We start from the raw sequence: 23,742 nt of genomic DNA, 5'->3' as shown, positions 1-23,742 counted from the left end.
GTTCGACCCAACTAGCCTGAACTCTTTTTGGGATGCGACTTATCCACAAACAGCTTGAAGGAATAGCTTAGTATGTGGGAATTAGTAGAATCCTCCTCATAAAATATATTCTAATGTAATATTATATTATTATGCGTACCACGTAGTCGGCGGGGTTCAGCCTCGCGTCCTTACTGTCTGAGTCGTTCGTCTCTTCGGTCTCGGGATCTAAGTTTGGTTCCGCGGGGTCCATGTACGGTAAGTTCACCTCGCAGCTGTATTGAAGCTGCGAACTTCGGTATTCGGTTTCGACCCAGTGCGGTTCACGTTTCGGAAACGGTTGGAAACCGTTGTGGTGGTAGTCACGTTCATGGTGGTGGGCGTAGTCGTCGAACGGTGAACTGCTTCGCCGCCTCAATTTCCGATGGCTTTCCTCGAACTACACATAATATGAAAAACAATATATTATACAGGTAAGTTATCGAGTGATCATCATTTCATAATAGTTGACCGAATGCTCATTGCGTCGTTTGGTAACATTAAATGCTGTCCGCGTATCATAAATATTAAATACGTTTTTGAAAAAATCTGGATTTTGTAATTTTTTTTTAAGAAAGAGTTAATAACAACGTCTAGCTATATGTTTTCTATTTTTATTTTACAAGCTAAATCGAAATAATTCTCTGAAAAAAGGTTGAAGTAGGTATATTATTTATTGAAAATATAATATTTCACTAGTATAGTGTATATTAATGACGGGAGTTAAGTGGCAAGGGTATACCGTGAAATTTCACTACTCATCAACATTTTAAATGTCTGTAAAAAAAACTGTTTTCCAATATTTATAATGTTTGTATATTTTATCTGTCCACATTTTATTCTCGGCAATATCGATCAATATTATTATTAATTTATTGATTATTATTATTTTGTGAGGCGCTCGCTAAAGTCGCGGCGTCAGACCAGCCCGTACGGCAGACTCCTAGCTATATAGTAATATAACTAGATCATGTGATTATTTCCTGTTAAAGGACTTGTGATGTATATGCTGTCCGCAATTACCAATTATCATTGTTCGGTGGTTTCAGAGTTATGGGTATGTGAAATATCACAAATGAAAAATGTTCATATCTCGCTTGAAAATTAAAACATCGAATAAAATCCGACGGTTAAGCACAGATAATGTTTTTACCTAAAAGTTGAATTATAGGCGTGATATTCACTCTAATATCAAAACTAACAACACACTATTGAAACTAGTGAACGAAAATTTGCTGTGTCATCGTACGCATGAAAGGCGGTGACAACAAATGCACTGTAGCCACCTCTTAAGCAATTTTTAATGATTTTTACGGAATTTAAATCCGGGCCCTATTTGTGATGTATAAATATATATTTATATATATATGTGTGTAAGGACGCATTAGACGTGTCCGAGACTCACCTTGGATACCCGCCAGTTGGATTGGGAGATGGACGTGTCCTCTTCGTTTTTCGTGTCGATGGACAGGTTTACGGGCACGGACGACCGTCTCCGCCGCTTTTTGGGGTGCACATCACATCGGGACGCTGGCGACAGGTTCTCCGGATCCGTCCTTGCAGAAACGTCCGATGACGCAGCTGAAGGTGGTTGTCCAGGTGGTGGCGGCGACGTAGGCGACGTCGATTCGTACATGGCCCGCTGCCAAGTGTCCGACCGAATCTCCAACAAGTTCAACAGGCTGACCACCTCGTCGAATTCGTTTTCCTGCAAATACACGCCAAACACACACACACACACACACACACACACACACACACACACACACATACATGAATACAATTAAATTACTATGACGAACAAGATTATACGTGTTATTACTTCGGGTCAGGTTCATTTCAGTTCGAATCGGAATTTGATGACAATGTAATTTCTATATAAGTACGCGTGCCGCGGTTATATATATTTGATATTATGCATGTACGTAAATATTACGTTATTCCATATTTTTAGATTCCGAGTATAGAGCTATGAATGTATTGATTTTACAATGATGTGTGTGTTTTCTGTTCGTACATATATCTGCGTGATGAGTAGTTGAACAAATGCATGGATTTTCAACTTCGAGGGTGGGTTTCGGATAGAAAATTGGATCTAGTATTCTGATTGGTACTTTTCAAAGGTCAACATTAAAAATTCCTAATACCTATACCTTTCCAAAGCGGGAATAACTCCATCGGGATAAACAAAAATTAAATTAAGAAAAAACAAGAATTCTTATGTAAAACCAGTTTTTGACAAAATGTATGTTGTTTTTTTGGTGTTTCTCAATAATAAATAACCGTATGGATACTTAAAAGGTACACTCAAACATTTTATTATTAATTCATGTAGGTAAACATGATAACATTTTCAAAATATTTTGTATCTTTTTGAGTTATTTATAGACATTTGAGGTATCGATTATTATTAGTTTTAATTTTATAAATGTCAGTAAAAATGTAATACAAGGTTCCTCATAAGTTGTTACTATAGTATTTTAAATATATTAAAGATACATATGCATACATTTTGTTTATAAGCGTTTAGTTCAAATGTTGACAATTCAACCATGAAAATTTACAAATCATTTTATTGTTAAAAATGTATAAAATATTAAATTTTTATTCCTAAGGATTGAAATTTTAGAACAAGGATTCTACCTATTAATATTGTAACTGAAAATATAAATAATTTATAAACTCCCTTTTTTGTAGAGAAGTTCAAATTAGGACGAAATTAGATATTTAAACTAAGAATAACGATTTTAATTATATTGATGTAATATTTAAAAATATTATTTATTGGTACTTAAAACTTTTAAAGTTAATTGTTATATTTTATATGCACAGTGCATTTTTAAAAGCTTTATTGTGGCAAAATTTAACTCAACCAACTGTATTAGTAAATTATTCTAACCACAGACCGTCTTTGTTCAGAATTGTTTTATGTGTACAACGATATAATATTCTCCGAATTAAAATTAAACACATATATTATAGTGATCCACACGACACCTAATGTACAGCATAGTAATACTCACTAACCCACCTTTTTTTAATTTAAAAAATATATTGTTGTTATAGGAATAATATATGAAATGGTAGAATAATATGTATTTTTTGTAATAGTCAATACAACTATTATAACGATAATAGACCACTTAAATGTCTACGTGTACAACAGTTTTGACGAAATAATAAAATTACAACTCTTATAAGCAAATAACACGTTTGCTGTCAGTCATTCTGGTATGGACTAAATTCAGAATATTCCTCGATCACTAAACTATGCAAGACAGAATTTCATGAACGTGTTTAATGATATAGAAGCATTAGTATAGCCGGCAACGTAAGACAATCGCTGACCAAAGTAAATCCCTTCTGAAATTAGTGCCAAAAATAAGAGAGAACAATGGACGAAAAGGCATTACACGTCCACTGCCCTGGTGTAGCGCAACTCACGCCGATCCTACCTACGACAATAAATTGCAGTCACCCCCCCCCCCCCCCACCTGACATAACCGTATAAATATCGTTAACTGTAAATTATCGTTGTTTGCCACAGCGAGTATTTCGTTCGATCGTAACACTCACCAACACGCTGGCCTGTCCGGTGTAAATGAAGTCCAGCACCGTCTTCATGTGCGACTCCTTGATCTCCGGGAACTGGAGCACCAGGTTGTGGTACATGCACACGTTGTCCTCCTTGAGCAGCCGCCGGACCAGCGGGCTGACGGAAGCCAGCACCAGCGAGTGGGCCCGGATGGTGGCGCCCTGCTCACACATCAGCTCCATGTCCGAGTGCTCGTCTCCGGCCTGCTGGATTTCCGCCATCAGGTACACGTGGTGGTTGCCATAATGCAGCGTCAGCGGTGCGGCGTGGCCGCACTCCGAGTCAGTATCATACATCATTTGGCCGCGGCTGTATACAACAGGTGAATTCGATGTGAGTATAGGTTTGATATATATATATATATATACGGTATATTAAGGTATAATGTACAGTCGTAGACACTAATCGAATATTGTATAATATTACAGTGTCGTAGTCTTAACGGGAAATTTGCGCGACGGACAACGATAACAACAATTATACATGTCTTGATACGATTCCATACACACGATCGTTCTGGTACCATAGTATAAAATGATAACCATGTTTACTTTTGTCGAAAATAAACGAACGGGCATAGGTACACAAGTATAACATAGCATACCGATTTTATGATATTTTTGTGAACTATATCATACGGATCGATCGACCACTGTTGGGTGCAGTATCATGACATGTACGGTGTAGGCTGTACATATTTTATACTGTATAATAATTTATTATTATGCGGGATGCACCATAATATTAAGTAGTTTTTATGGTATACAATTACATATTGACGAATAAAACAAAATATTGTACACAAGTATTCAAAGTCAAAACAGCATAAAATATATTATAATATATATATATTTTGTATTTTATATCAACAAAATCGATCTAGATTAATACCTAGTCGTTTAATATATTATTAACACCCGACTGGTCGACTGTGATAGGATCATACGATTTTGTAATAAGGATTTGTTTTAGTATTTTTGTATTTCAATTGTTATAATGATCTATATAATTATTTATATAACCTGTTTCACGCGTAGCTACAAGTATATATACCTACGTGGATATCAGCACACACACACTACCGCTGTACAATATACGATAACAATGAAGATAGATAACATTTTAATTAAATTAAATTGTCGAGTGTGTTTACGAATGTTTCATTTTATCGAAAGGCGATAGGTATACATTTCTATACTAGCGAGAAAATTAGTGATGACGTGTGTAAAAATAAGCACCTTTTTCTACGATACTCTTGAGACTCACAGCACGTAATAAATTGTGTTTTTGAAAATGAATGCTTTAGCTATATGGTTTGATTGAATTTTCCTTTTAACATATAAGTAATAAACACTTATTGTATACATATATATAGTATATTCACCTAAAGGTTAAGTTAGGTCTTATTTACGCGTTGTTCCATGGCACATTTTGTGTTTTCGCACCGATCGCACACGTGCAGTAGTATTATAAATTAAACATTAGAATGGTACCATATTAATATTGTAGTGATTAACTTGAATGATAAATAAAAACAACGTTTTGGACAACCGTTTATATTAGACGGCACTGCAGAAGATAAGAAACGTCATATCGCTCGAGTTTTGACAGCAATGAATTTTGCAACTCGAAGAACGTCATAATAATATAATTGATCATCGTCTACGCGAAAAGTGTTTACTAAAATATATTATGGACTATTGAGACCGAAGTACTCGACATCTTGAGTTCTTGACTATATAGTGACACAGACGCGTACTTATGGCATGTGGCTTGGGGACAAAGCACCACCCCTTTTCCACAGGAATTGTAGAAAAATTGTTTTTTCACTTGGTCTATAATATAAGTGCATTCGCATTGTATTAGAAAATATGATTAACATAGTAAAGTATTACATTTATTGTCAATTACGAAACATGCGCGCGTGCTGACGTTTCCTATTTTTAATGAGCACCTCCCAGCCGCCTCTCCGCACCAATTACGGTTTGTATAATATTATATATTATATTACCTATTATTCAAACATTAACAATCGATTGTTATTCCGGCGTCTACCCAACGCAGATTCGATTATCATGCTAAACTTGATGTGGATCGTCCAAAAAAACCAAACGAGCCAAAAACCACCACCGATCGCGAGAATTCGGTAAAAGGAATTTGTCGTTTTCCACCGTTATTATACGAAATATTATTATTACGGCGTGGCCGGTGGCACTTCACCGTGAGTGAAACGTGTGTCACTCAAAAATGTCCCGATAATACATGAAACGTCTAGTCATTCGTTTATATTATAATATCGTGCGTACGAGTCCATCGACTTAAAATGGCAACGACCCGAAAAATAACACTCAAAATCGAATTTGAACTCAAAGCCATGGTATACACTTATTAATGTGTAATGGTCTTCGACGTACTATAAAATATATAATGATTATATAATAATTATAGGGAGAAAAATAATTGTTCTCTAACGTGAGGCCGTCAATCACATATTTTTGTGTTCAGGATGTATAATAAATTATAATATAATATAATATTAATCAAAACATATCATAATATATGTTTTATATTGTAATAAATTATTAACGATAATCAAGGTGTGAGAAACCGTATGTGTATATTTACCCTCGTATACTGTATACTTACCTAACCTCTAATAGTTTGAATATTTGCATAAATTATGATCTCCATTATTATATAAATTGCTGCTATTTCAGTCTTAATATTTTTATATAAAGTTTAGGTAAACCTAAATATACTTAATATTGTAATAAATCGGATCATGTAGTAATATTATAATCAAAAATATCAATATTAGAGAATGCATTATTTATTGAGATAAACGCTTAATTATGCGTTCAATCGTTTTGGTTACATACATATATAATATAATCATCTACGATGCTTAGGAAATAGCTTGGAGTGTGTGATGAGATTGTATGTGATGAGATTATATAATAGTTATATTTTCATAACGAGCTGACGATTAAATTGGAGTGTGTACAATTTACATACATATGTAGGATATAATACATCGATACAGCTGCCTTCTATATATAAAAATTAATGTACGTTTAGATGAGTCTTGAAAACTACTGAACCGATTAGCACCAATAATTGTACAAACATCATATTCTTTGACACTCGGGGAGTGTTTATGACTCCGTTTTTAAACCTCTATAGGTTACTATGGGGTGGCTCACGCACAAGTTTCGTTTATTCCCAAGAAATTCGAAAATTTTTTTGCTTATACATAGGGTTACCAATGGTTGCTATCTGTATGCTTGTAAATTGTAGCTTAAACTACTAGAGACAATGTTCATGAAAATTTCAAAAATTGTTCTTAGAAATATCAGAAAAGATTATAATAATTTTCCCGTTAATCGGGGGAAACACTAAAACCGAAATACACCGATATAGCATTGTATTGTATACTTGCAGTTCATTTATTCTCAAGCTAAGTTGGGTATACATACATTTACTATACAATTGTATGAATAGTTTATTATTATTACAATTTACGGCGGAAAAAGAGTATTTTGATATCTGTTTTAGAAATCAGTGGTAATTAATTCGCATATTTTCATGACGCACTACTCGTAGATAATAATGATATGTATTTTTCATAATTTTATCTAGATTGCGTATAGATGCATAATAATTTATTGTAGAACTTTTATGAAATTAAAGCGACTTCGGGTCCTGTACAATATAGGTATACGTTATAATCGCGAAACACGAACTATACTGACTGTCGCTACGCACTACTATTTAAGGGTATTTTATAATTCTTAGGTGCGCCGGACAAAAGTTATGGGGATAATAATATGATAATGTTCCCTACTATAATATTATAATGTATATAGCAGTGTATCTACATATGTACCTACGAATGGCGAGACCGCATCACTCATCGCGCTAAAATCGTCGTTTGTAATGTATTTATTATATTTCACTATCGTGCGACGACAAATGAAAAGAGAGAAAAAATTGACGCGTGGAATATTGTTATGAATACCATGTATAATAGTTGCACACAAATATGGTAAACTTGTTGCACTCGAGACGTACATACACGCACACACACACGCCTACACACCTGTTGAAGGCGCAAGTATACAGTGCGTCAAATATAATAATAATACAATTGCAGCTCTGTATTAAAATATATCATATTATCGTGAAAGACCAACTGACGTGGTGCGTAATTGAAAATATATATATATATCGTAAATTTGTTTATTGCATAATGTCACAGCGATTTCTCTGTTTGCGGGGCCATAGATATCCAATTGCTATACAGGGAATTTCGGCTATAAGAGTTCACGGTTATAAAGTCAATAGCGAATAAAATTATAGTAAATAAAATAAAATGATAAAAAGAATGATGAAATAAATGATTTGTTGGTTTGATCAATCTACAGCAAATAATATAACGATAAAATTGTAACATCGGGTGTCTATATTATATCCCTAAAGCTGCTGTGCGCTCGTGTAACGTTAACACGTATTTTGTTTGATTTTAGATTTACACATACATTATTAATTATTGTTTGGCCTTGACATCTGTCACATATTGTTGATTTCCTCAAAAGACTTCTAATCGCCGACACATCCGTACAATATATAATAATATATTCCGGTCCACCCGTGCACTTTGCACCTCGGTCCGACGCGGTGCGAGAACATGATAATGTTGTGCGGCTAATTAATACGTGGTTATTCGCGAGGGTACAATGTACGTATATCGCATAATAGCCATGCCATGATGTTATATATAGTTACGGTTTGAAACGGGCGTTCGGTTAAAAATTAATGAGAAAATCACGTTTTACCACGCGTGTGTGCAAATACGTAACAATAATAATATCTGATTAGATTATTCTTCATTATTCGTCGACTGACCCGTGATCCGTAGACGGTGTCCGTCTCGTCTATAACACACCGCCACATCTCCCTAACCATAAAAAAATAAGAAGCTACCGTATGTAGCTCCACAGAACATAATATACTTCTAAAGACGTCATACTCAATCCAAAGTTAGGAGAAATGTAGGTCTGTGATTAGAAAATAGTCGCTATTGGTGTCATAAATATACAAGGTGCACCGAGCAGCAGGAGTTTTTAAATATACCCTGAGACCATATTTTCGAATTCTTGAGATTTATCATACTACCTAAGTTCATGGTATTTGGTGAAACATACGTCCGTTTTTTCAAATAAGATCCCCGCTCTCTTACAGCAATTTATTTAGTGGAAAATCGTTGATTTGCCTAATTCAAAATTTGACCGAGTGTAGTTCTTAAGTTACTAAAATGTTTATATGCAATGGATAAAAGTCCTTAAAAATGAGTTTCCAAAAATATAAAATGAATATTTGGCTTAGAGGTGAATATTAATTACAACATTTTCAGATCACCATTATAGCCCACATATTTCTTCCAATTGTATTTCGTTGAGCAGAGTAGTAAGTTATACACTTATAAACATATTTTATCGGAGTACCCGGCACCCCTGTGTCACTTATATCAGTTATAAAATATATCTGATTTTGTTACTCATAACTAATTTACTACTACCTACTCGTTCGAAATTTACATTTTATATAGTGAATTTCTTAAAGTTCTGATTTGGATTATATGATATCATATTCATAATAATATGCCGTCGTTCAAAAATGTTTTTTTTTTAATGACTTGAAATTATGTAGAACAAAATATTTCCAGAAACATTAGGTAATACTTTTTGTTTTTTGACAAAACTAATGAACTTTTAAAATAATAATTTAGTACGTACATTTTTTGATTTCTATGCAGGGCACTGGCGTTACCGATAAGGTTGGAATTCATAGAATAGTCCACTTGCAGGTGCAAATTATCGAAATGTCGATGTGTATACAATGGAAACCAGACAGTAATTCAAAATGTTCGTTACTACCGGCGGTCACATTGTTTTCGGGGTGCGCGTTAATATGCGGAAAACCGACGGGCACGTACGAGCGACGCGAAACAAAATTTGAGGACATACCGAAACCCACGTAATATGTTATATTATAGTATCACTATATTATGTAGCAAATATAATACACGTCCGTCGTATGTGCGTACGTTAAAGCCAAATTTAGGTCACACACGCACACAAACACACGCACTCACAAGCAGACGACGTGTGCGTGTGCTCTGTTTTCGGCCCATTGCGTAACTTTAGCGATTGATCTCCGACTCTAAACTATTACCGATACTACTATACTACTACTACTACTACTACTACAACAACAACTACTACAACAACTATTACTACTATACTACTACTACTACTACAACAACTACTACAACAACAACTACTACTACTACTACTACTAATACTACCTTCTACTACAATACTACTACTACTATACTAATACTAGCTACTACTACTATACTACTTCTAATATAACTATTACTAAACTAGAACTAGAACAAGTAGTACTATATTACAACTACTAAAATACTAACACTACTGCACGCATTTACGCGACTATTTACGATTTCAACACGGCGGCGCGGCGTCCTTCCTCACACGTGCGCGCGCACTCGTCCCGACCCATCCGTCGCGTTTTAACCTTGGGCTGGCCCGCGCGCGGCGGCAGCTGAGTGAGGGGAAAGTGGAATAAAAACGAAAAAGGTCGAAATAAAAGTGAAAATTCGGTTTTTAGAACGTCGTCGTCGTGCCGCATTACAATATAATATGTACGTGCACCTGGCTTGCGTTTGCTATTACGGCGGCGGCTGAGGACAAAAATCGTCATTAATATATGAAATTGCCGAATATAGGATACGACCCCGAAGAACGACGATACTTCATCGATCGGAAATATAAAACTTCAAAATACTTCCATGTCTAGAGATTTATCAACGTTAAAAAAAAAAACGTAAAACTAATGTTAACAAATTGTATTTGATTATTATACCTATCGATAGTAATTCGTGACCAAACGATATCATTTTATCCCCCGAGGACTTTTATGACGAAATTTAGAAATCCAATTATATACCTTTGTCCTTTAATGCTATAATATAACATAATTGTTTTAATTTCGATTTTATACATTTATTAATAATATTGTCGTGACATTATAATAGGGCTCGCCGATGTTATTTGACTTTGCGAAGTTTATTCAAACAGTCACAGTTATATTATCGACAAGTACGACACGAATTCGATCAAATCTGAATACATATTTTGCACGGATTTTTGTATAGTCGACAACTTCGAGTGGGTACATATTATAATAATATCGTATACAACTAATTTTAATATCGAGGCTGCATATTGTAACAATTACACCTGAAAATGATATTTTATCGACCGCATACAACTATATAATTATATTATACGATTCGACAGCCGTGTATCATACACATTGTCGAGCATGTAAATATAGAAACATCGTATCACGATGACAATATTGTAGGTAATCGACGCGTTTTCGGCCATCCAACTCGCCTCCCTCGAGCTCCACAGCAGTCGCAGTGTCGTGTCGTCATAATATTTGTCTATTCGTTGTAATTTATCGATTACGATATTTTCTCGGACTCTTTCGACCCGCTGGCCGCGATCGCGATCGGTATGAAATATCACAAATACGCGTGCAACACTACGTCGCGCGCACTGTCGTTTAGGCGTACATTTTAATATATTTTTATGGTGCGTCCCCACAACAGCAGCTGTGCAATGCGCCCGTACAGAGTTTCTCGCGGTCCCGATGACGACGACGATGATAACAATAATATTATAATACGCATGTTATTATTACGATGTACTGTATTATATTATTATAATAATAGTATTATATTCGAGCGCGCGCGCGCGTGTTAAAATATCATTATTATTATTATTATGACGATGAAGAAAGAAGAAAGGTTGAAAGGCGACCAACGACGGACGGCTTAAACCCTCGGGCCGCCGTAACGCAATTACATAACTACGCCGCCGTTCCGTGAACTTTCACGTCGTATACGGTACAGCGTACCATATTATAATACGATATCGTGTGCATATATAGGTACTACACAACATACGTTATTATACCCACGTGGTATATTTTATATTCGAATGCGCGTACATTGTGCGTGTGCGTGTATACACCGTGCACCGCCGCGCGACCACCAGACCGATCGACGCGACCGCTGTTATGTTGTCGACGACAAAACGGGGGGTGCGTCGCGCTCTCGTGTGCGCATCTTATACGGGACGATCATAATATCTCGAGTGTTTGAGTGTCGATAAACCATTAACCGTGCAATACCGTCTTTGTACGACAATAATAATATTACACACATTCACCCGTCGGCGCTGAGGGTATACAAACAATACGCGAATTCGTCCAATATATAATGCGTCCCGTGTAATATTACTCTTGTCACTATATTATGTCTCCTCCCCACCACCCCCCCGTCGTTCGCCGCTGAAATTTATCACCAGCCGTATTATTATGACGCATAACATTGTGATTTATGTATGATATATTTTAGGGGTGTGAAATAATTTACTCGACTCGACGTCTTACTACATTATCGTATCAATAACACGCGGATTGCGGTGCACCCCGAGTGTCCGTTTAATCGTCACTGTTCGTCATCATTATTCTTCTTCTTCTTCTTCTCCGGTGGCGGTGACAGAAATGTGTGTCTTACAGTAATTTACCTAATATTATGATCACCGTCTGTTAAATCTATGAATTTTAAAAAATATGTTATGATCATATTAAATGCGTTTGGTTTACATATTGTATTACAATTACAATTGTACGTGGCTGAAATCAATCACGCAACGCGATTGAGAGTAAGCAACGGCCGCTGCCACTAGTCCCCGGATGGGTGACCACCCGGGTCCTTGGTGGCAAAAACCTTGCCACACATACACGTGTTGCCAACCAACCGTAACCCCTACAATAGCTAATATAACCAGTTGCTAGACCAATAAGATAAAAAAAAAATTGTATGCGTCTAGTACAGCTATAGTATGCCTATTAGTTATTATTATATTTAGAATAAAAAAAAAATGAAAATAACATGGTTATAATAGCCTTTAGCGTGTAACCAATACCAATATCTATATCTTAAGAATATTATAATCCCCCTTCCCCTAATTTGGCGTATTTATACTAGGTGTACAATACAATACAAATATACCTACATAGCGTATAAACCGGTGAAAACGACCACACGATTGTATACAAGTACGGTGTATATATAATATAATATACGGTGGATATACATGTATTATGTCTGTGTAGTAGTGGTCAGAGCAAATGTGCAAAGTGGTCGCGCGCGCGTATACGTCATAATAATAATTATGTTATAGTGCCGAAAACGCAATAAAAATCCGTTACCCGCAGGTCTATGTATTTTTGGAGCGGATTTCGGTCGCCTAAAACGGTAAAAGTAGAAAATAAAAATCTACACCACCATAATAGTCGTCAGTCGTCACCATACCTATCTACAACACATCTGCAGTATATATACGTTTCTGCACAGGTACCAACCACGTGCAGTACGCATACTATAATTATAGTACACGTATATAATAATTATTATGAATGCGTTTTGTTTTTAAAACATAAACACTCGCACTTTATCGGCGGAAATCGCATTCGCGTACTGGTCGCATCACAACGTAGTCCGATGTCGACCGACGGTCGTCCCGAGGAGGTGGTATTTTAATTTTTAATATATTATCATTATTTTAAGTGTGTACATACGATGTATCGACGACGCGCGCGCACCGTTACACCGATTACTGGTTATAATTTACTAACTACGGTGTTATTTTTGCTGAAAAAAAAAAATGTTCTCGTTACGTATATAATTGTATTAATATATTATGGGTAGACACGTCTAGACATGTATAGCATGATACGATACTTCAAATTTAAAACACGTTTTTCGTTCATCGATATAATACATAAAATGATAAGATGACCGACTGATTTTATCAACGCACAGTCAAAAACCCACTAGACGGGCTGAAAATTAGCATACAGATGACGTATGCGTTCGCTGAGAAAGGATTTTTTGAAAATTCAATCCCTAAAGGGGATAATAAGGGGTTGTATGGATACAACAATAGAGCCATCTTTCCAGTAAAATGATATACAATTCAACAGTTTTAACACATTTGCTTTTTTTTTCACTAAATGACAAATCGTATGGATTGAAATTTGAAATTGTGGTTCCTCTAACGCTCTAGATGTGCTTGGAAATTGCTCATTTCATTCCGTATTTCCGGGGCATAAGCTTTATTTGTCACGCAAGAAAATCATTGAGACATTAGAACAAGAGAAGTGAACTTTCATTTGTCTATTTAAAATGCACTACAATTCAAATAATATTGATTAAAACCTAAAATGTATTACCTATTATTATTAATTTTATTTAACAAATATTACTACACAAAACTGATGAAATGTAATTGTTAACAAATAGGAAAACGATTTAAAACTATCTTGTAAAATTAATATCTAGTCAAACGACGAATAGAGATCATAAATATCATACAATTTTTCGGAGGTTAATTTTAATTTTGTCTTTTTTTTATATAATGTGTATAACAATAACAATTTCCGTACTCATAAATAATATGCTATTATTGATATCCGAAGTAAACATATAAATTGTAAATGTCTTCATTATTAAAGTGTAGGTACCTATAGGTTATAAAATATATATATTTCTTATATCTCTGAGGAATTATTCAAATAAATCATCTGTATATTATAATATGGTTGAACTGAGCACTACCACTCTTTTTGGAATTGATAGAGATTCTAAAACTATGTAGGTGAGTCCTCCGAATATTTTAATGCTATATCTACTTCTTAGTTTTGACGTGTCTCCAGAGCGTTTCTATCGTTAGATTTTCGACACCAGTTATTGGACCAATATAATATACAATATATATATTATGATTTATTACCTATCAGTGTAGATCCGCACAAATAACAAACACAAACTAAATATTTTTATCTCGTAAAATTAACTCAATTCCAAAATTATATAGTATAATATATCCAATAAATATAGTAGATTGATACTAAAAAGTAATTTTACCTGTATTATTTTTGTAGATAACATACTAAACATCAAACGTGAAGTAGACAACATATTGGACGAGTACCTACCGTGATTTCAAATTTATAAAGACCAGTATTTCGGTATATGTTTGATGTTTTTTCCCGTCATATCGTCATTATTACAATTTTCAAATACCACCGATTGTATATATATATAACTTAAAACGAATGAACAGAATTTAGAACTATTAAATTTAATGAGAAGTCAGTACATTTTTTAAAATGTCTGTTACACATAGGTACTATAGTTTATAATATCCAGTCGTGCGGTGCAGATAACGATAATATAATACATTGAAGTGAACCAATGTGCGCTTGAGAAATTTTCTAAGGGGAGTGTCGATCAAAGTATATGAGTACGGTAGATGTCGAGAAATATTATAACAAACTTTTCAAAAAGTTTTTAACGAGTAACACAATACACACATTGTTTATTAAACCTCTCCTCGCTCGATCCAATGCGTGTATACTGTATATGTGTTACCCTTTTGAAAAAAATGAAAATAATAATATTTTAAGAGGTTTACATGTTTGGGTTTCAGTGTGTTTAATGAAGTTGTAAAAACAAACTATATTCACGACGATACAAACATATAGGTTATCCATCCACCTTAGATGTATAACATTTTATAGTATAGGCACTATAATAATACATTATATTTTTAAAACAATACTTCAAAATCGAAGAGCTTTCTTTCCACTTTTCTATTGGCCATTTCCAATAGTATTCAGCTATAGTAGACCTACATAATGTGCAATGCACATTTACCAAAACTAACATAATGTATATTGAAATCGATTGCCGGGGGATTAGTCAATCATTTTTGGACGTATACGTTTTAAAACGAAAACCACAAACATAAGTCAATTACTAATCGTGAGACACCGGGTTGACAGTGGAAAAAAACTGCGGTAAATGTCTTATATTATTTTTTATATATCCACGGGCTTATACTTTCGAGTTTTAGAAGTGTCGTGTGGTCGGTTGTCGTGGGGTCGGGAACAATAATATTGGACTGATTGAGACATATGTGCAAACACAGAAGTGCGTGCCGCATGATGCATGTTTCGAAACGAATAAAAGCCACATAATCGCGCATTTCATACCAGACTGTGTATGACGTTTGTTGTATTGTAATATTTGATATTTCGATCGAAACATCGAATGTGTTTTTGAAGTAAGTGACTATATTGAAATTGACCGTGGTGGTTAAAACAGTATAATTCTGCCGATGCCGGTATTTATGCTCCGGGAACCTAAAATTATATTATAAAGTACGCACTTGCGTCGACATAAAATGGAACGTTAATTAACCGTCTTGTATATATAGTCATGGTTAAAACCTAAAATAATTACAACGCCGTTCAAAGAGCCTTTGCAAATATCAAAGTCGATACACTGCAGTACACATTTATAATAAAAGTAATAACATAAATGTTGTATACCATGTACCTATATAATAGAAATATACTTTTGATAGCGAAAATCGAAACAAAAATAATGAGCGAAAGCAAACAATGGGCTATAGCTGCGAGGCCACTGCGCTGTATTGCCAAATAATTATAGTTCACGTGTAATATTGAAAACAAAAGCAAAAAACGGCACATATCGGTGTTATCTGCAGGCTGCAGCACTGCATAATAATGCACCGAACAAAAAACACTAATCGTTTTGAATGTGTATGCATTATTCGTATTATATACAGCACATTCAACACGTATTGATTTTATTTTATATTTAAATTTTTTAAAAAAGCAACATTGAATTCGCTGCAGCATTTTCGCGAAACTTAAATAAAAGAGTCCGTGTATTGAATGTGGTGATTTGTACATAACCATTATCGGTGCCCACCAAACAAATACTTAACCTAACCTATTGCAGGCTACATATTATGCTACTTACTATTTGGTATTATGTAATTGCGATGAATTCATCTGCTGATTATATATTATATCGAGAAGAAAAAAGTAAAAATTATCGAATAGGTATTATAGGTAGTCCCTCCGCGAGCCGACCTTTCATTAATAATAATAATTTATATATATATATATGTACTATGTAGTATACTTTTTTAATCGTTCGATCGAGAAACCCGAACGGGTAAACCGGAGTAATTACTTTCTTTTCCTTCGCGAAACAACATTGAAAATCGCGAAACATTCCGTAATACCTGCGGTGCCAAATAAGTTGCGAAATCAATCACAGCGGCCGTGAGGTCAAATCGAATCGTGTCGTTTAAAGAAAGAAAAAAGTATACGCCAGTTGTTTTGCCGTATTATTGCACAGTGCAATAATTATTACATTCTATGGTCGGGAACGCAAAAGCAAAAAAAAAGTAGATTAAAAATAAAACGTAGAGCAAGACATTGTAGGTATATTATATATTACTCGGCGATCTGTACCCAATAATGAATTAAAATAAATATAAAACATCTACACTTACATATTATTATTATGTTGATCACGTCATGTATGGTGTTTATTTTAAGTACGACAATATCATTACGTCGCACCGATTATGGTTATTATCATTATCAATAATTATCATAACAGCTAAGTATTTTATTATATTAAAATTTACAGCGCTCGCATACGCTTGTGATTGCCCACCATGTATAGGTATCGGTAACGAATTAATCTAAAATCCAAAACCATTTTTACGTATTAAGTACGGGGACTATCGCTTAGATGTGTTTTTTTTTACGTTTGTTAGTGAAATCGACGACGAACAATATTTTCATCCCCATAATATCCCAAAAACTCGGATTTTAATAACTTAATGCGTAATTAAAAAATATATTTGTTTATTATTTTAACTCTACCGTGATACTCCCGTGGTATTTTGCTCTAAAAAGATAAATACACAATAAACAACGTATAGATAGAATTAGAATTAGACAAAACATCCGAAGGCATCTGCTGGCTATAAATTATAACCATTATAATAATAGACAGTATAAAGGCGTAAACTAATACAATAACGGAAAAATAAATAATCGATAATATGCGATGCACGCGCACTTGAGGTATCTGCGATATCAGCTGTTTTGACTTACTCGCTCGTTGTATCGAAATAGCCACACGACGATCAATATCATCGCATTAAGATGTGCAAGTAGGTAGGATGTTGATATTATGACCAATGGTGTGTATAATAATAATATTACAGCGTAGGTATGACCGCGCTTATCAACAACTCTGCCCTCGACGAAAGCGGAATACGGCGGCCGATAAGACGCAATCGGTTGCGAAACCGTCGTCGTTATGATAATGTATCATTATTTTAACCGTTTTCAGGAACGGATATATTATGGGTTGACCTACATAATATAATACTATTATTAAATATTTTTTTTAAAACTGCGCGTCCGCGATTCGAGATTTCGTCCGACGGCGGAATCGGCACTCGCTGTATGGTGTATGGGTATAGTGCATACGGCAGAATCGCGTGGCACTGATTCATATAATTTTATAACAAAATACTACAGAGTACAGAGTGAGTAATAATATTTGTTTGCAGCGACACTAGGTTTGAGCACGGACTTGGAAACGTTTAACGTCACGGACACGACTAACGACAATATAGGTATAGTAATAATCGTAAACACAATAATAATAATAATAATACGCATTCGGGAAAAAGGTCATTTCGGATTTTTTTTTTCATTTGCCATTTTGAGAATAGGTAGACAACGGAAACGATAAATATTTGTCGTTGCTTGTATTAAATATTGTATAATGGAAAAATATATACTCGCAGGCTACTCGGAAGTGAAAAGAATTTTGAAAGAGAAGATTTCGTTTGAACATAATAGACTGTTTTTAGGCTATTGAAAGTGAAAATCGATATTCTTCACGAGCCATAAGATGCACACCTTGTACCTTTATGTAGGTATGTGCGTAAAAAAAACAACCGTCCTCTGAACCGGGTCAAGTCTACGAACGACCTCCCTCGTAGGCAAGACGGATCTCTCGGACAGCTGGCGCACACAAAGGTCGAGTTCTGTCATTCGATTTCATTATTATGTTGCTATATATTTTTATGTATAACATCACATATTCAACAATGAGTGTACCTACATATATGTTATAGAAGGCACATACTCATGTGTTGTACTCACGCACACGGCACACCTACCGCACGAACAAAAACACATATACGTTAAATAAACATCGGTACCTGTTTAAAACGATGGTAGTCAACAAATCATTTTTCGGATATTATACGATTCCTTAAATTATACCTTGTTATATATCTACAGGGTGATTTTTTAAGCATTCTCGCCCCCATTTTTATGCTTGAATTATGCATATACAGTAGAATCCGCTTATTCGGGACACCACTTAAAGGGGACACCTGCTTGATGGGGACATTAATGATAGTCCCGAATGAATGTATTGTATGTAATATTCTTAGGTTAATCGGGACAGTCTGGATAATGGGGACAAATAGGTCACCACCGATGTGTCCCAATTAAGTGGATTTGACTGTATTCAAATTTTGATTTTTAGAATTTTTAAATTTCATTAAAGACGATAGATAATTTCGAAAACTTAGATTTTTACAATATTATATTAATATATTATAGGTAACGTAATACATTTTATTAAACTGCGTGCTACATCTGAAGGTACTTATCGAAAAATAAAATTTGGATTCTCTCAATAGGTAGCAAACAATTGATTAAAACATGTATAATTTTTTCTTGATTTAATATAATACAAGTCAGTCCGGTTCTAAGTAAAATTAATTTTCTATACCTATTGATGGCATATATAAATGTATTAAAATCATTGTGAAGTTTCTATAATAAAAAAATCCTACGCATATGAATAATTATTCATTATTTTTAAAATTTATAATCTGCTTTTGTTCATATACATACATAACTATGAAAAAATATACGGACAATGAATACTGCAGAAGAAACAATAGCTGTCACTTTGTGAACGACAGTAATTCTTTGATTTTTTTTAATGTTTTTTTTAAAGCAAATATCATTAGGTTCCCCGATGTCGAAATGGGCCAATGTTTAAATAAACTTTATAATAGAGTATAGACTTGATATCTTTTCAAGAGTTTTTTTCCTTTTAAAATCTTTTTCAAAAACTTTATATAGGTATGAGGTATCAATAATTCCATTTGATCAATGTCAATGCTCATAGTATATTTTTTATTTATATTGTCTTGTTTACCGAATATTCTATAATATCATTTATTACATGTATCGATGGTTTTAAATTTAAACATTTAAATTTATACAAGAATATAAAAACACAATATAATAAAACCGATGGAAACATAAAAATAATATAATTTTACAAACAATATAATACATATTTATTATGTCTTATCACTATATAGGTATATTAATCTATTGAACATTTTCATTTTATTTCAGATGATTTTTATGTTTTACATATCATGTATAATATACCTTGACATATGGATTTGACCTGAATATATAAATTCAGTTTGAATAAGACATGATAATAAATATATTATGTATTTATGTATAATGCGGCACTGCTGCACTATAATAGATCTACATATCGCTATACCCATTTAATTTGGTCCTTTTCGTTGTAGCTTATACACGTCATTCTTTAGATGTCTGTCGCGAACACTCAACTATGAAAATGAACACAAAACTATCCAGTTATTAAAATATGCAATATGCAAAACCGCGTCTATAGGTAATTACTTATAACATCATCGCATTACATTTACATATCATAATATAATACGCACACGCACAGGCAGACGTGTATATATTATAATATATAGACTAAATCCCAAATTTGGCCTCTGTTTTCGAGGTTCGTAAACATAATTAAATTAACATTCAATCACGGAGCCGACTGCACAGCCAAGGCCATAGAAATTGTACGGCGTGGTTGCCGCGTTTTTTTTTTTTTCGAAAGACTTTCATAGGCGAAACTGTAGTGCCAACGCCGCCGCCTCCACCGCCACAGAGGGTTCGGAAATCCTTGACCGGATTTCGTATGTACACGTGAAAAAAACGATACACGGTATAATATTATACAGTGTATATAACATATTATAGCACACATGTGGCGGTCCGAATCAACAATCTCTGGTCCGGATCGTGTACTCCAGTGGTGCGAAATGTACGAACGCATTTTTTATGATTTGTATTGTTATTTATTATAATGGTATACAGAGACACAATGCTCGACGACGCCACGACGGAAAAAAAAAAATCGAGACCGCATTTGAAGTCGAAATCAAACAATATTGTATACGGAGCGTACACGGTACACGAAATCACACACGCGCGCACACACACACACACACACACACACACACACACACATACACACATACACACACACACACTCATAATAATACATCGATTGGTTGCCCAAATATCTACAGGGTGCAGGACTGTGTGGGTTGCGATAAAACAGGATTTCTGGAATCTCTCGATCGTATTTTGAGTAAGTATAATATGTGTAAGTGTATACACTGTACAGGTAAGACGACAATAACAATATTGTAATAATTATCGTTCACACTCGAAAGGCGTGTTTCGCATACGAATCCAATCGAAATACGAGTGGCACTAAATAGCTGCCATAAAGCCACAGCTACAGCCGTAAATAACAATAATATACTATCTATTACAAGGTCGCGATCGGAATACATACATAATATTAAATAGGTACACGAGTGTATCATAGTTTATATACTCTTGACACGGATGACATTGGCGAATAATGCGAACGGTGACAAACGATATTTATAACAATATTATATTATAGGAACTCGTAGAATATACTTCTATAGCTACTGCAGCCTATGCCTGCCTACTTGCGATTTACGAACAACAACAACAATAATAATAATAATAATAATAATAATAATAATAATTGAATACGCATAGCGAGATGAAAGTGTGTACGGATTTATTTGGAAGCGATTGGTTCGCGCGAATTCGTAACATCACGTACGACGAACCTATTATAATAGCCATCACACGCTCATAATATGGATATAATATAATATTTATAAACGTACAATGTGTACCTATGTACCTACTGCAACAGAGATTAGATTTTTTGCCGCTGTGTTTATTGCACATCGACCGGACCGAAATGACTTGAAACCCCACGCACTGCCCCGGCTATTTCGATGGACATTTTTTACCAACACAAACGAATCTATCGTCCGACTACTGTCCGTGTCAACCGAACGGAGCTTTTGTAATCTCGACGAATGTTACCGATTCGTGCAGATCCGATTCGCCCGCAACACGCGCGTCTCGGTCGTCGACGGGAAACGTCGTCGGTATATTCGGTATATTATATTATTAATATTATTATTATTGTCAACGCGGTAAATCATACAATATTTAAAACGATATATTTTATTCGTCCTCTTCTCGCGTCCGATTATTACAATATGCGCCATGCCCTCGTACTGTGTCAATACAATCGCAATTTACGTACGTAGCGTGCGTGCGTAAGCGAGTCTGTTACGAAACAACAGGCTGTTACGACATCTCCGGGCGTGGAGGCAGCGGGGTGACCAGCACAGGAGAAATTGCTAGAAGACGAGACTACTGCATAATATACGGTAGAAATGTTCGAACGTAGGCGAAGTGTTTTTTTTTTTTCTTTCCTTTTCTTTTCTTTTCTTTTTTCGGCGGGGGAAACGCGGGCGGCCGTGTTTATTGACTGATCACATTTCTCTCTCTCTCTATCTCTCTCTCTCTCTCGAGCGAGCGAACGATATCGAATTTTAAATATTTACCGGAAAACCGGATGCGGAATACCCGCTACATAATACTATAGAATACGCACGTAATATAAATAATATTATAGTGTTGTTTTATTATAATATTTTGTTATTAAGTTTGTTTTTTTTTTTTTTTTATTTTTTTCTTCCTCGTATCATTATGACAAACCCACAACCCACCAATAATAAAAATAAATAAACAAAATGTATGATAAGAGAGGTAATTTAAATCCGATTTACAATGATTTTCATGACCTAACGTACGTTTAACTTAATAATATTATATGTTATAACTTATAACTACAATCAGTTGTATCGAGAATTTTTTTTTTTTTTTGGTCGTAGTGGGGGAGGGTTAAAAATTTATTTTTGCACATTTTATTTGAAAATGATTTGTTAATGAAAATGTTGTTATTGTTTAACAATTTTTGAGGGGGTTGCCACCACCTCTCTTCCACCGCTGGATACGCCACTGACTACAATAGTAAACGATAAATTATTATAACGAAAAAATACCAAATCAAAATATTGGTAGATCAATAATCAAAATCACAACAACAATATTGTGGGATGTCAACAATACAAGATTGATAACGTGTATAGTTATACAACATTCGAGTGGATAATACGAATAATATAAATATAAATTATAAACGTAGCTCTAGTAAAAAGGTAAAATAGTGAGGTGTGGGCATAGTAGGTACGTATAAATATATGGCTATAAATTATAATGACAGCAAGTCATTTTTCCTAATCCGATTTTTTCTGCACATAGAATTCCTACTGTCTAAAATGTTTTCTAATGCTTCCGGCCTTGACCTTGGATGTACAGAGGAGTGTTAAAAACGACAGACCACCGGCAGCGTTTGTATGAATTTTTTATGCAACGATTTTTTTTTTATAACTCGCTACTTATATATGTTTCGAGAGTGAAATGTTGTATACAAAGATCAAAGAAATCCAAATAGAGTGTAATGAAACGTTTATCCTCGTAGAGATATCATTAAAATATATATATTAGACTACGCAGACATTCAATGCAAAAGGATATTATTATAAAATAAATTAACCATTATATTAAGTGTCAATGTTATATATTAAATAAATAAAGTCAATACTTATAAACCATTAAAAGGTGATTTTTATTATTTGAAAGTGTTTATTTTATAACTATAATCTCGACAAAGAAGTCGTCATAAGGATCAAAAAGGTAATATATCAATACATAACATAATTTAGTAGTTAATGATTGTA

At 34.4% G+C, this 23,742-nt stretch overlaps 1 protein-coding gene across 2 annotated transcripts in view; it reads right to left on the bottom strand.

Moving 5' to 3' along the window:
• Positions 1–23,742, bottom strand: part of LOC132942371 (transcription factor Ken 1-like) — a 47,839-nt gene that overhangs the window by 12,527 nt on the left and 11,570 nt on the right. The window contains exons 1-4 of one of the 2 annotated variants that reach the window (XM_061010689.1): positions 9,409–9,843; positions 3,595–3,922; positions 1,424–1,726; positions 140–418 (exon numbers count right to left, since the gene is read on the bottom strand). In XM_061010689.1, the coding sequence (XP_060866672.1) occupies positions 140–418; positions 1,424–1,726; positions 3,595–3,922; positions 9,409–9,461 (963 nt within the window). In that variant the 5' untranslated portion in view covers positions 9,462–9,843. Of the gene's footprint in view, positions 1–139; positions 419–1,423; positions 1,727–3,594; positions 3,923–9,408; positions 9,844–23,742 lie in introns of those variants that run through there. The other variant, XM_061010690.1, reaches the window with a different exon arrangement.

The sequence above is a fragment of the Metopolophium dirhodum genome, chromosome 4, assembly GCF_019925205.1.
Source record: "Metopolophium dirhodum isolate CAU chromosome 4, ASM1992520v1, whole genome shotgun sequence".
NCBI classification, from domain to species: Eukaryota; Metazoa; Arthropoda; class Insecta; order Hemiptera; family Aphididae; genus Metopolophium; species Metopolophium dirhodum.
Note: the sequence above shows the minus strand (reverse complement) of the source record. Positions and strands in the feature narration are given on the sequence as shown.